The sequence below is a fragment of the Notamacropus eugenii genome, chromosome 1, assembly GCF_028372415.1.
Source record: "Notamacropus eugenii isolate mMacEug1 chromosome 1, mMacEug1.pri_v2, whole genome shotgun sequence".
Taxonomy (NCBI): Eukaryota; Metazoa; Chordata; class Mammalia; order Diprotodontia; family Macropodidae; genus Notamacropus; species Notamacropus eugenii.
Genome location: NC_092872.1, coordinates 191,416,339 through 191,430,735, shown reverse-complemented (window position 1 = coordinate 191,430,735; position 14,397 = coordinate 191,416,339). Strand labels below are relative to the sequence as shown.

General features: G+C 40.5%; 1 protein-coding gene across 44 annotated transcripts in view; it reads right to left on the bottom strand.

The window, feature by feature from the left end:
* Window positions 1-14,397, bottom strand: part of TCF7L2 (transcription factor 7 like 2) — a 235,416-nt gene that overhangs the window by 19,259 nt on the left and 201,760 nt on the right. For 33 of the 44 annotated variants that reach the window (XM_072622650.1, XM_072622679.1, XM_072622746.1 and 30 more), the window contains 3 exons: window positions 9,805-9,937; window positions 6,877-6,979; window positions 3,936-4,022 (listed from right to left, as the gene is read on the bottom strand). In XM_072622650.1, the coding sequence (XP_072478751.1) occupies window positions 3,936-4,022; window positions 6,877-6,979; window positions 9,805-9,937 (323 nt within the window). The remainder of the gene's footprint in view (window positions 1-3,935; window positions 4,023-6,876; window positions 6,980-9,804; window positions 9,938-14,397) is intronic. The other 11 variants (XM_072622700.1, XM_072622717.1, XM_072622728.1 and 8 more) reach the window with 1 other exon arrangement.

The window sequence follows — 14,397 nt, the reverse complement described above, 5'->3', positions numbered from 1 at the left end:
TTCTGTTTTTAAAATATGCTGCATGTGCATGAAGAGGTCCTTCAAAATGATTAACACAAGTGTCTTCAGACATACTAACTAACGAAAACTGTGACAGTTCAAATAATGTAGGCATGACTTTAATTTCTATCCTCTTACTTTTTACGTGGAAAATTATTTTAAGCACTTCAGTGGGTACAAAATGGTTGTATCCTTACATACTCTAACAAAATGATAAACTGAGCTAAAGAGACTCAAATTCAGCAATCATTATTAAGTACATACAATAGGCAAAAGTGAAAGACAATTTTCTAATTTCAAAAATCAGTTTATAAGGCATGAGTATACTAACTAAGGAAGCTAAAATCAGGACAAGCAGTTCTCAACATCTACCAAACGGGTACACTGCGATGTATATTCAGCTTGGAAGGGTCAATATTTTTATACAACTTTTCTAAAGGATAAAGGAGACAAAGGGTAAGGGTAGGAGGGCAAAAATGGTATAGTCTCACAAGAAAAAGGCGGTACCCTGGCAAACCTCACCAATTTCTACAAATAAGTACCTCAGAGGAGTTTAGGTGTGAAAGAAAAACATTTCTTCTTCTCTCTCCAAGCCCAAGTCATCCACTGAATTCATTTAAGTAAAACAAGCCAAAAAGTTTCTACAGAAACATATACCACACTGACAAGATGAAAAATTCTCCTCAGTTCTGCTGGGTAATCAATTTCAGATTTAGAGAATTAGATCTAAACTATCCTAGACAGAAGTAGGAGATTACTATCACCAATAAGTATGAAATTTTATTTTGATGATAATTTTAAAACATGTTCTCTAGATCATGTGTCATGAATGATTTGTACCTAAAACAGTTTCCATTTAATTAAAGTAGTATAACTTACCTTAATTTTGAGCAACAATGAAAATGAAAGTACTATTTACAAATTGCAAAGGGGTCATCTGATCATTTTAAATGCCACAATATCAAGGGAATTAAAAAGAAAAGAGTCTGGCTTTCTGACTTCCGAGTTCTAAATCACAGTCTTCTTTCCTAGGCTGTTTAGCCATACTTCTAAACTGAAACTTATATGATGATGAGATGGCTTTTGAATAGGAAAATTTCCCAAGCATTGGGGAAAAAAACTTGAACTCTTTGGGGGCATGTCAAAATTCGAAAATGATTGATTGGATTGTAACCTGATGTGATCCTTCACTTAGAAATAGCCATTAACCACTGGATACCATCAAAGAGACTTAAAGTCTCAATAGCCCGTGGCCTCACCCCATTCCACTACACTGCTTCAGGGCCTTGGGGATAATGGAAATAAGAATACGCGTCCCTGGAAGTGCTTGGGCAGAGGACTTGCCTTTGCCGTCAACATCAGAAGTCGGATATGACGTAAGTACACTCTATTCCCTTCTTGGATTAGACAAGAGTGAGTAGGGACAGGTATGCAAAGAAATGAGAGAAAGAATATGCATAGAAGAGGAAAAGGCCACAAGGACTGATTATATTTCAAGGGGAGGACAGGGAAGAAAGGAGGTTCCAGGGGCTGTGGAAGAATAAACACTTAAAAATCTACATCCATCCCTATCAACACAAGTATGTGGAAAAGAGAGAAAGAGACCGAGACAGAGGGGGCAAAGGAGAGCGAACGAGAGGATGCACACCTTTGCTTAAGAAACTCTTCTGCCGACAACTATCTCATGAAATGAAATAAACACCCTAAAAATTCTAAGTAGCTCATTATATACCCCTGTCTGCTTTTATGGCTCCAAGCCAGAATATAATGATGAGCCTTAACTTGTTAAGCACAACTAATTTTTGTTTCTGGCTGTCTCAGGGGCTTCCCTCTTACTCAGCCTCACTTTGCTTCACTGTTGACATGTTTCTGTTAACTGGATGTCATCTGCCTGCCTTGATTTTATGCACAAGCAGTAGGATGCATTTTCCCGTGCAACAATCCTGCTTTGAGTTGCATTAGATTTGTCATTATTCTCTCATTCCCCCCCTTGCACTTGTAACATTTCATCTCTTCCTGCCTTATTTTTTTTGAGCCACGGTGCACCCACATTATGGTTTATACATGATCTTGCTCCCTTTGAAGCCGGCAGATTTCAGAGCCAGCTCTCGTCAGGAGGAGCGCCTTGCACCAATTTAGCAGGCTGAGGGCCCCGAGCTCCAACATCTCAATCTAAAGGGGGTCACAGGGTGGCACAAGTGAGTGTCAGCAAGTGCTGTTTAATTGCCAATCTAGGCTTCTCCGTGGTGTTTAAAGTATAATGACCCATCACTTAATTCTGAGAAGTCCTGGCCCCGCTGCTCAATGGAACGAATATCAAAGGGGATTCTGGAACAGGGCACGCTGCCTACATTTCCTATAACTGCCATAAGTATAATAGACCTGTACTTCTGTCGGCCCATTACGACAATAATGTATTTAATTTGCTGTATACTCTTTTTAACTAGGTACCTTTCATAAGGTCTACCTGGGGAATAGACTTTCCCTTCCCCAGTTCTCCCCTAACCCTTCCTTCTACCCCTTTTCCCCAGTTCCCCTAAAATTTCAGACTAACCCCATAAAGAATCATTTAATCCATAAAGTCCACTCTGATTCATATCCTATAACTAATGAAGCTCATTCAGCCTTTGGAATTCATTAAATAAACAATCAAAAATTCCCATGACCATCAAAATAAAATTCAGGAGTGGGAGATGGCGAGCTTTTTCACCAGCTTTTTCAGAGGGAGTTTCCCTCTTTTGTCTTTCCCCATTTATTTGAACTTCCTAAGGGATCATATGCCTTCTTGGGCACCACTTAAAAGAAAACTACTTATCTATCTCTTCCTTTAGATATGCGTGTGTGTTCATTAGTTCTCTTTTTCCTATACAAATTGAGATGGTGAAACATGATGATTTGGGACATGTAAAACTTTTACCTTTAATTAATTGTACAGAGTTCAATTCAAGGGACTGTCACATAATCCTCTCAGACCACCAGCACCCCATCACTTTTCTATACCTGAGGCAAGCATTCCTATCCTCTCTCCAAACCTTCCTCTGTCCTCCAATTTCATGTGCTAGCTACACAGCTTGGAGGAGGAGACGGAGGGACAGTATCCCTGCCATGTAATGCATGCTAACTTAATTATGTGCCATCATCAAAATGGATTAGCTGTTTCAGCCCATCAGGAAAGTCTAAACCTCCACCGATTTAATTAACTTGACTGAAAATCAGATGAACAGAAAATAAAACTATCATTAGGAGTAATTAGTGATTACTTAAACATAGTGCTGCCAACCAGTTTGTAAATAAACTAGCAACCACTGGAAAATCAGCTAGAATTAATTGGAGCTAAGACAGAGGGAATATGGGAAAGAAAAATAAAGACATATACAATATATATTCCCATGTAGATACATACTGAAATCTTCTTCTTCTGAAATTTTAGAGGGGTAGGCAGGCCTTTAATGTAGATTCTCAGGGTTCTGGGCTTTGAAAAAAGCCCAATAACCTTTTCTGGAATCCTGCTTGCATAACAATAAAACTACCTCCACCCCTTCCCTTTCTCAAATAGTCCAAGGCTACAGAGAAGACATACTAAAAAAGCCTGTAAGTCATGACTTCTCTTTCCTGTTCCTTTAATGTCATTTTCTACACTGCTCAATGAGCTGCCTTAGACAAACAGATTACAGACACAATATCAGATCACCTATCAGCGGCGAGACAGACAGACACAGACAGACAAGAACCCACATTGAGAGTTCAGTGCAATCTTAATGGTGCCATTATTGGCCTGGGAGTGTCTCTAACATGAACCTAGGTCATATCATTAACTACTAACTGTTTTCAGATACACATTGAGCATCCCTTCCTAGATGAAACAAGATACTAGAGAACATTCTGAGAAGTCCCACAATGCCCTGGGTATCAGGACCTCGATTATTTGAACTCACCTTGACATGGAAGCATTGACAGTCAGAGCTGTTGGATAAGGATGCCTGAATCCTCCCGTTGTGATTGGGTAAACTGGTTGACCTTGCCTAGAAAGAGGAAAAGGGGAGGAAAAAGTGAGAAAAAGGAAAAAAGTAGGGGGGGAGTAGAGGAAGAAGGAAAAGGGGGGGAGGAAAACTTCTCTCTGCACAGTAAGCTTTATTCTCATTTGATCAGAACAAAAATCTTGGGGATTGTACAGCAAGGATCAAAGGGAAGAACCACAGAACAATTTGAATGCCATAAATCTGATAGGAATGGCTAATTAAATTTTATAACCTCTGCTTATGTCAATAGAGACCCTCTCCCCAAGCTGAAACTAGGTGTTTTGTTGTAATAATTAAAGGCGAAGTCTCACTTGCTTTAATGGAGCCATCACACTAATTGAGGGCTACACATCCAAAGGAAAACAATAATGAATGTAAATTTATACCAAAATAAAGTACAGTGAATCAAAGGACTTCAGTTGCGCTTTGGGCCTCTTTCGGTATTTAGATCTCGGTGAGAAAACATTAAATTAACAGAGCTTAATTTGTAGCCTTTTGTCAAATTAACAAGTGTTGACAAGAGTTACCGGGGGGGAGAGTCCCCAAGAAGAATTGTGGGTAACCAATAGACAATCACACCTCATTACAATAATTAAAAAATACAGCAACGCGCAAAATAGCTTCCTCATGAAAGACCCACAACTTTTTCTGATGGAGGTTTGCCTGAGTTGGCTATTCCTTTTTATCTAGCCTTCAAACATCTCTCCATCAGCTGAGCATGGGGAGGCAGTGATGCCAGGATCATCTGCTAGGACTGGCCAGCCCCTTTTAAGAATAAATGGGTCAACTGCTAATCATACTTCTCCCTGTCTCCCCAAAAGGACAATGGAGAGAATGCAATTATTACTGAATTTAATATTCAGAATTTGTTATTGGATCATAAAACATTTGGAGTCAAAAAAGAGAGCTTTGAACTTAAAAGAGACCTAGGTCCAAGTCCTAACTCTGAAACTTACTAAGCAGCCATGACTGAAGGCAAACCCTTTAACTCTGTAAGGTCCAATTTCCTTCTCTGCAATAGAGGGAGAATCTTCCCACTTCCCCCCACAAGATGGTTCTATGGTTTCGTTGACAAAAAGAAGATTCCAATGAGGAAATCCTTTCATCAATACAGAACAGCACCTGCTCAGGGACAGAGAGTTGCCCAGAAAATCGAGGAGTTAAAATGATTTGTTCAGTAAAGCTAAGGGGATCGCCGGATAGAGCATCTGGCATAGAGTTAGGAAGAACTGAGTTCAAATCTGACCTCAGATGCTCACTAGCTGTGGGATCCTGGGCAAGTCACTTCACCCTGTTTACCCCAGTTTTCTCATCTATCAAATGATCTGAAAAAGGAAATGGCAACCCACTCCATTATTTTTGTCAAGAAAACCCCAAACTGGGTCACAAAGAGTGGGACATGACTGAACAACAACCACCAAGTGATTTGTTGTAGGTCACACGGCCAGCACACGGTGTCAGAGACTGGACTTGAACCCAAGACTTCCTGATGCTGAGGCTAGCTTTCTATCCATTATGTGATACTGCCTCCTAGGGATAAGAATATCTGTAGTACTTTTACACTGAGAGTGTCCAGAGGGTGAGGGGTTCAGATCTTGCTTCTGACTCAATCAATAACTGGATGATGATGAACAAGACATTTTTGCTTTATTTTGTATCATTAATGCTTAGCACGGTGCCTGGCACACCGTTGGCACTTGATAAATGTGTGGTGAGGATAATGGTCAACCCTAGAGGTCAATCATTTACAGATGAGTTGTCAGTCTACACTGAGCACTGGTAAAGGCAGTTTCCGTACTGAAGAAATCACACATGCAGATTTCACTCCCTTTCCCCACAAGGGGAAAAAAACAAGCCCACGAGCCTCTCTCTCCCAGGACTACTAGGATGAAGTGAGATAATGTGTATAAAGTGGTATACAGGCCTTAAAGTTCTAAATAAAAATCAGCTATTATTTTCAAGTAGGAAGACTATAAAGGGCACCGATGTGTGTAGGAGGGGGCTGATGGGGATGGACTGAGCCCACTTAGTCTGCTAGGTTTAGGTGAAATCTCTCCTTGGTGGGACTCCCTCCCCTAACATATTGTTTCCTAACAGGCAGAACTTCCTGGTCCACAGAAATTTTTTTCCCCTTTGAAATGGCCATTTTCCAGCGATCAACATAAATAGGGAGGTAAGCAGCTAGTGAACAGAGTGCTAGCTCTGAAGTCAAGAAGACCTGAGTTCAAATGCAGCTTCAGACGCTTATAGGATACTGGACAAATCACTTAGCCTCTGTTGGCCTCGACTTCTTCAACTCTAAAATAGGGATAATAATAGCACCTACCTCCTAAGGACAGTCGTGAGGATCAAGGGAGGTATTTGTAAAGCACTTAGTGCAGTGCCTGACATGTGGTAGACACTAGATAAACACGAAATATTGTTCTTATTGCTATTATAACTAAAACGTTCAAAATAAAATTTAATGCAGAATGCAACTTGTAAATGGAGAAAGGGTGGCTGGTGAACAACAGAGGCTCTCTCCAGGCACTGAGAAGCCTCTGAACTTCATTCTTCAGTTTGGCCTCAGAAAATGGTTAAGGATTCAAGCTTTGCTTTTCCAAAGCAGACTAAGCCACCCAACTGGCAGAAATTCCAATGAGATATGAGACATTCCTTTCCACCAGCTGAATGGTTGTTCCATGGCCAGGAATCAAGAGCCATTCCCCTATTTTATACTGATTTTGGCTTTCCTCCCAAGGGGCCACTTAGCAAACATTCTTTTCCATACTTTGTCCTCCCCTTTCTTATTTAAGAATAATAAATTACATCCATATTAAAAGAAAAGAAATGGAAATAAAAAAATGGAACTCCTTACTGTGGTACTAACCATCCTAGCGGATGGGGGATTTGTCCTACGGTGCCAGGCGATAGCGGGTAATAAGGAGATATATCTGGAGGATGTGGAGGTCGTGGAATTCCTAGAAAGAGAGAAAAAAAATCATAAATTATAATCACGAGAAAGGAGAGACAGAGAAAAGCAGGGGAGAGAAAGAGGAATTAGAATGAAGGAGGATGACTAAGAGGTAGAAAAGGAAGATGGGGAAAAGGAAAGAGAAAGGCAAAGGAGGAAAGAGAATAAGGAGGAAGGAATAAAAATCTCCTATAGTTCTTATGAACTTCCCTCTAGACTAACTACTGAATTTAGTTTGCTTTGATTCCAATCTCATCTTTGTTTTCCACTTTTTTTCTTTAGTAAAGCTACAAAGACTTTACTTATATGGCTTCCCACTGAAACTGCTCGGCTTGTGTTTTTGCCTGTTTCCCTCCTGTAAGGAGATAGCTTAGGGAAAAAGAACACTGGCTCTCAAATCAGAAGAACTGAGTTCAAATCCAGCCTAAGGTATACCACGAGGTAACTTTGGGCAGACTACAATCTCCCTGGACCTCAGTTTTCTAATCTCTTTGAGTCACTTCTAAGCCTAGATTTAGGGTCCCATTTCACGTGAATTTTCTAAATGTTAGCTTTTGAATTTTTCCCACTGCCTGAAGAATGTCACTTTGTTCTCAAGTACAGTGCTTTAAAGGTATTTGTTGATATAAAGATGATTTTTAATGTACTCCCAATCAACTTGAAGGTATATATTTGAATATGTCAGAATATTTGAATATATCTGTAGGCCCGTGGGATCAGAATCAAGGGATTAAGGGAAGACTAATTAGAAAATATAACGAGGCTTGCATTTAATTCATTGAACCACGGTCTGTTGTGTGTCTCAGTTAAGATTCCATCTGCTGAATGGGTACAGCACCAATCACAAGATTTATTTCATAGGTAAGAATCATTACAAAATATGGATTCGGTGGAGTCTCCAAAAACTAGGAAAAGAACTTTGCAGAGTTCTGTTGAAGCAAGTGTCATAATGTCCCTAAATCCAATGGAAAGCACCAAAATTGATGGCAGGGAGAGGGAAGGACAAGGAGAGACTGGGAGGGACTGGGAGAGAAAGTAGTAAAGTGAATGCACAATAGTGGAGAATTGAAAAAGAGAGCATGAAATGAAGGAGCAGCATATTCTTGGCTGTAAACTATTTCTTTTTTTAATTCACTCAGGAAGCTTTTAATCTCTAAATTAAATCTCCCTGTGTGACATTTTCACGCGGACACTGCTTTCTCTCCATTACAAAAACCAAACAGATTAACTGGGCTTTAACTATACAGCGAGCCATTTGCACACTTGAAAGAATGTTCACAGAGGAAAAGTAAACACTCTACAGCCGTTAATCATATGTTTTACGATAACCATTTAAAAACTATTCCCTGTACTACCATTATTTAAATGAGGGGCTGACTCTGCCATTCACTCGCAGTGCCCAGGGACAGCAAGCCAGGCTCTTTCAGCCATGTGCAGCCTGCGTTCCAATGCAATTAAAAAGGAGGCCCAGTGGTCGAGGCTGGTGAAAACCAGCTAATGTGTGGCTTCATTCAGAGGCAGTTGGGAAGCAGTGTAAATAGGCTGCCTACATCAGCCCTGCCCCAAACAATTCCTCTGACAAAATGACATGTAATCACCATTTTAAATTTAACCTTCTAATTAACTAACCAGAAGTATAAAAAAAGAAGCGAGCTAGTGTTTTATGCAAGACGGAAAGAGAAATTATGGATGTAAACTACCCTCCCGAAAGCCTCCCCTGCTGTATTATTTATTTATTTACAATTAAGGTTAGCAACAGAATTACTTAGACATTTCAATGCAAGGAAGTAAACCTAGAGTATCATCTCTGTCTTTTTGTTGTCCACGCAGAAAAAATGAAATGTGCCCATGGAAAGAGATGTAGTTACCGTGGCACAAAAAGGCATCTTATGCTTTTTGAGAACATGGCTCAGGATGGGGAACTGGGAAGCTGGCAAATTCTAATTCTCCTATCAACCTGGCCCATCATTTGAATGAGCAACTCTGGGGACATTATCTTCTGTGTTTTATTCAAATACAAAGAAATAATGCATAGCAAGTAGGAAACTTCAGTTTTCTTATTTATAAAATGAGAAACAACAATTAACCATGGTACCATGGGGGGGAAAGGAAAAACACAATCCCACTACAAAAAAGGATTCTAACAAGTTGGTGACTCAGAGACTAACCATATACCACCCACCCAGTTAATTTCTAAGTGACTGCGCTACCTTAGCTACCTGAGGAACTGGAAGACATCCTGTTGCTTTGGGGAGAAGGATGGAGGTACTAGGATTGCTGTAACTACCTTTAGGATAGGCCACCCCTAGACTCCTACAGTCCCAAGAGGCTACAAAGATGTGGGACCAGCTTGCCCGGTGATATCTTTCTCCATGTCTGTTTTGGAGACAGAGCAGTAGAGATATGTCAGCCACCTAAAGAGGACACAATTGCCAAATCAAAGACTTTGGCTTTAATAGCCAAAACAGTCACTTCACAATGTCCTGAACTATTAAATGACTTAGTTCAGTCTTCCAAGGAATAGCAGCACGATGAAAGTATCCACTTCTATCAAACCAAAATGCAAATAAAAAATTCATCATCTTTGGACAAATTCAAGTAGAACTGAGATAACGGAAGGGCCTTCCTTCATTCCTAGAGTGGCAAAGGGGGGAAACCTAAGCTATCCTCACTCTGACTCCTAAGAGCTTTCCCCATTCCACATCCTGAGGCCTTGATGCCTCTCTATACTGTTTCTACCCAACAATTTCTTTTCTCTCCTGTTTCCCAGGGTTATAAGGTCCCCCTTTGGGTCCTTCCCTTCCTGGGTCGTGGGGTCCATCCAAGGCCTACCTGTTTTGGGATCTACGTCGGCTGGTAAGTGTGGAGGTGGGTTTCCTGGGGTGAAGTGCTCATTGCTGTATGTGATAAGCGGCGTAAGAGGGTGTACATGGTGAGGGTGCTGCACAACGGGAACTTTGTTAGACTGAAAAGGGAAAGACAAGAAGAGAGACACACATTATTAACAGCAGCATCCCATCAGCTTCCAAGTCAGCAGGACAACCAAACTGCTTGGTCACCTACTGTCTCCCCAACTCCTGAAAAAGAACACGTCAGCCACCTTTTATGGGTTGTCACAGTTCCATCTTTGCTTCTCTGTTGGGTCTGGATTTTAAATCTCCACCCACCTCTTCCCATCATAAATCCTATCAGTTGGCACTTTATCCTGTGGGTAAGTAAGTGGGGAAGCAGCTGACTTTAATCTCTCTGACCCAGGATATTGCAGTATGTGAGAGCAAGGGCTTTTCTCAATAAAAGCTGGCAGGGGCTGGGGGAGGGGGGAAGGAGTGAGATAGGGGAGAGAAGGAGGAGCCTTCATTTCCAGGAGGCTGACTGAGGTCTCGTGTCTCTGTCCCACCCCCATCAGCCCTGGATCCCAAACCTGGCTCCCCCAAATCTTCCCCCTATTCTGTAGCCATTTACAAACAGCATGGATGAAAAGCCCTGCTTGCTCACCACTCCAAGTCTGAACTTTACTGGGGACTGCTAAACTGCAAGGCAATCACCTGCATATTTTATGCATATTACAGCAGCCCAGGCTCATTAGGAATTCATCAGAGAACACTAATAAGTTAACTGGATGATGATGAATTGTGCTAATAAAAGGTATGCATTTTAAAAAGGCAGTTCTGGAAAACAAGAAATAGGCATTTTAATGATTGGTAGGGGGGACAAGAGGAAAGTTTTTTTTTTAAGATTTTTTCCATTCCTATAGCAAGTCCCCATAAAATTATTCTTACACCCTACCCCCTTAATAATTCAGGGTTTCACGATAACTTAGCCCAGCAAGATCACAAAGAAAAAATTAAGCTGAAACTAGCGAACTACTGGGCCATTTACTGAGAGTAATCCAATTGCAAAAAACCCTATTCCCAGTAGAGGATTTCCACTAAAATCCTACAACAGGGACATTTAACCAGATTAGGTACCAGCGAAGATAAAGAGGCTGGTATTAGATGATGAATGGATTAGAGTCAAGTTTCATTTTAGAATGTGTCTTCATTTCCTTTTATTACTTTTAGTAAGGAACAACTCGCATTAACATCAAGGAAAAGGAATTGCTTTCAAAGAGAAGGGAGGGTGAAGTTTGCGGTGCTGCCCACCAGCACCAGGGGAGTGCCAAGGGTTTTTATTACTGCCCTGCTTCTGGGGCTCTTTCTCCCCCCTAATGGGTGAGGGGGAGCTACAGGCTTGCATAAACCATTTCTCAACTGCTATATAATAGCGTGTTTGGGCCAGGAATAACTTTAAAGTTCCAAAATTCTGGGAAGGTGAATTGGGAAAGAAAGATGCTCACTTGAGAAGTTACAGAAGAACCAGGAAAGAAGACATCCATTTAAAATAAATGCCTCAACAGACTGGTATAATAACCTTTCTAAAGATTTAGGCCTTTAGAGAAGAAGATGTGCAATCTGATTACTGCTTCTTCTTTGGGGTTGACATTTTAAGATGAGAGCACTTAGGAAGCAATTAAGAGTCTCCAAACAGGATGGTGTGGTCGCTGTTTGTTGTTATTCTTGTTTTGAGGTGGGACGGTTATAGCAAGTCACAGAAAATAAGTAACAGATAAAACATATTGGCTACTCTGTCTTACTAAGTCAAATCCAACTAACCAAGGCTTCAGGAATCAAGCATCAGTGCAAAGATTTTATAGAATAAGCAAAATCTTATGTGTCATTACATTGCACCAGAAGAAAACATCTGTAGGGGTTACATGATTATTACAAGCTTAAGTCAAAATCATTTACTGCCTACAATGAACACAGTAGGCACTTAGCCTTGCTCCAAAGTGTATCATAGCTATTTGCATATATCTCATGATGTATTGGATTATAAGCGTCTTGAAGGCAGGGTTTGTGGTTTTTCATTTTTCTAATCCTAGAACCTAATAGGACCTTTATGTACAGTAGAGGCTTAGAAAAAAATGTTTTTATTTAATTGAATTACTAGGCATTGTGGGGATTATAGATGACTAGTCATTGGGAAGAAAGAGGGGGCAGAGAAACAAACAAACGAACAAAGAGTCCTCTGTCCTTGGGCAATATAGAATAACATTCTGAAAAAAAGTATAAACTATAAGAAATACATGGGCTTAGCAAAGGATGTCCCAAAAATCTTAGAGCAGCCGTTAGCTTTAATAGCTTAAAGATTCATGAAGACTTTTGGGATGCCTTGTATGTAATTTAGCATGAAACATGTAGTAATTCATATGTCATTTTAAAGTACTTTTCTCCTAATGTATGGTGCAAGTATAAGGAAAGAGTAGGTAGGGAGTAGACCGGTGATTTCAATGGCACGGGAAATTCCTAGATGAAGGCACTCCTACCAGTGCAAAATGGCGCTGTCTTTGCAACTTCTAAACATAGTGTACTGAGTGGGCAAGTGATCTGTCTCAGGTCATACAGTGTTAGTGAGGCAGCACTAGAACGCAGGTCTTCCTGGCTTCGAGGCCAGCTCAGAATCTACTGCGCCAAGCTACAGTAGGAAGTCCTGAGGGTGCAGCCCAGCTTCTACCTCTGATACTTAGAATATGTACTACCAGGGGCAAGTCACTGAGCTTCCCAAGGCACCAGCTAAATGGGAACTGGACAAGAGGACCTCAGAGGGTCTCTTCTAGTTCTTCATCTATGATCCTAGTTTGCCTTTGGATCAAATAAAATTTGAGGGCAAAAATCACGGCCATTGTTTAGTTGGGGAAATAAATTGGGAAAGGGAACATGCTTCCCCAGCAGGTAAGTAAAAGAAATAGGACACAACATAGATCCTCTTAGTCACTCCAAACCCAGAACTATTTCCACTCTCCTGCCCGACCAGCAGAGATAATAAAAGGCAAAGGTAGTCAATCAACAAGTCTTTATTAAGCCTATACAAAATTCTGTGTAGGCCCTAAGGATACAAAGAATGCAATGATTCCTACTTTTAAAAATCTTACATTCTAATGGGCAAGAGAGACGACACATAAGAAGATGTAAAATTAATGCAAAGAGAAAAAGTACAAATGAAAAAAGGTAGTTTAATACAAACAGTAGTTGGGGAGAAAAGCAAGCTTATGAGGTGCCATCTAAGTGGTTCAGGAAATCAGAAATAAGAGAATGAAAAGCTCAGTGTGATTGGGTAATACAGCAGGACTTGTTTAAGCTAGACCTTAAAACACTTAGTAGGTAGACAAGAGGAGCAAGGCTACTTCCAGGCAGGGAGAACATCAAGAGTAAAAGCCTAAGAGCCAAAGATGCACAAGGTGTATTCCGGAGGTCATTCAGTGAAACTGAGGAACTAAACGAGGAATATCAGTAACTGTAACCTCAAAAAAAACCCTACAATCATGAATTCTGGAATTTTTTTCCCCAAACACTATTGTAATAAGTAACTAAACTGAAAGTTAACAAGTCAACAAGCATTTAATAAGCATCTACTATGGATCAGATACCGTGTTAAGGTCAGCAAAGGCTTGATTTTGGCTTCCTTCTCAAGTATGAAACAATCAACCAGCAATTATGAAAAGCCTGTTATTTTCCAGGTACTGTTTGAGGCACTGGTGATACTATGACAAAAATTAAACAGCCTCTGCCTACAAGGAGTTCACATTCTATTACATAAGACAACAAGGGCATGTATAAATATATTTAAAGTATATGCAAATTTCATTCAAGGGAATGGAGGAAGAAGGCCCAAGTCAAAGGAAGAGGGGGTGGGAGAGTGGTAGAATCAATATTTTAAAATATTATGGAAAAGGTGACATTCAAAATGAGCTTTGAAAGAAATTGTAGACTCTATGAAGAGACTGAAAAACCCAATCAGAGTCAAGTTTGGAAGGGTTTTAAATATCAAACAGATGTCTGTATTTGGCAGGTAAAAGGGAGCACTCAGGATTACTAAACAAGAGAACGATATGAATACATTCCTGGATAAGGAGTCTCCATCTTTTACATACAAGGGACAAGCAATTCTAAAAAACAAAACAAAATCACACCCTCTCCCAAAAAAGCCAAGCTTTGTTAGAGTGACCAAATCTTCTGAGTGTTTCTGCATACCCAAACATAGCCAAGTATGTTTCTTTAGCCATAATTCTGTAAACACAGTGAGGGTAACTCTAGGGATGAGCACTACAGATGTGCTCAGGACTGGACCCCAAGGTCCTGCTATCTAGACTGATCCTCACATCATAGCTTTGAAAAAGGAGATGGATGAAGACTTTTTCAAGTCATCTAGTTTCCAGGAAAGACAGGTTAGTCATTCACTCCTACTAAATTACCTGGTATCCCTGGATGCCTCAAGGCAACTTGTAGATCTCCTGATTTGCTTCATTATGTGATGAGAGAAAGGGCTCTCTCTAATGTTACCCACAACATCTGAACTGAGGGCAGGGATAAGGAGCATAGTAAGCAG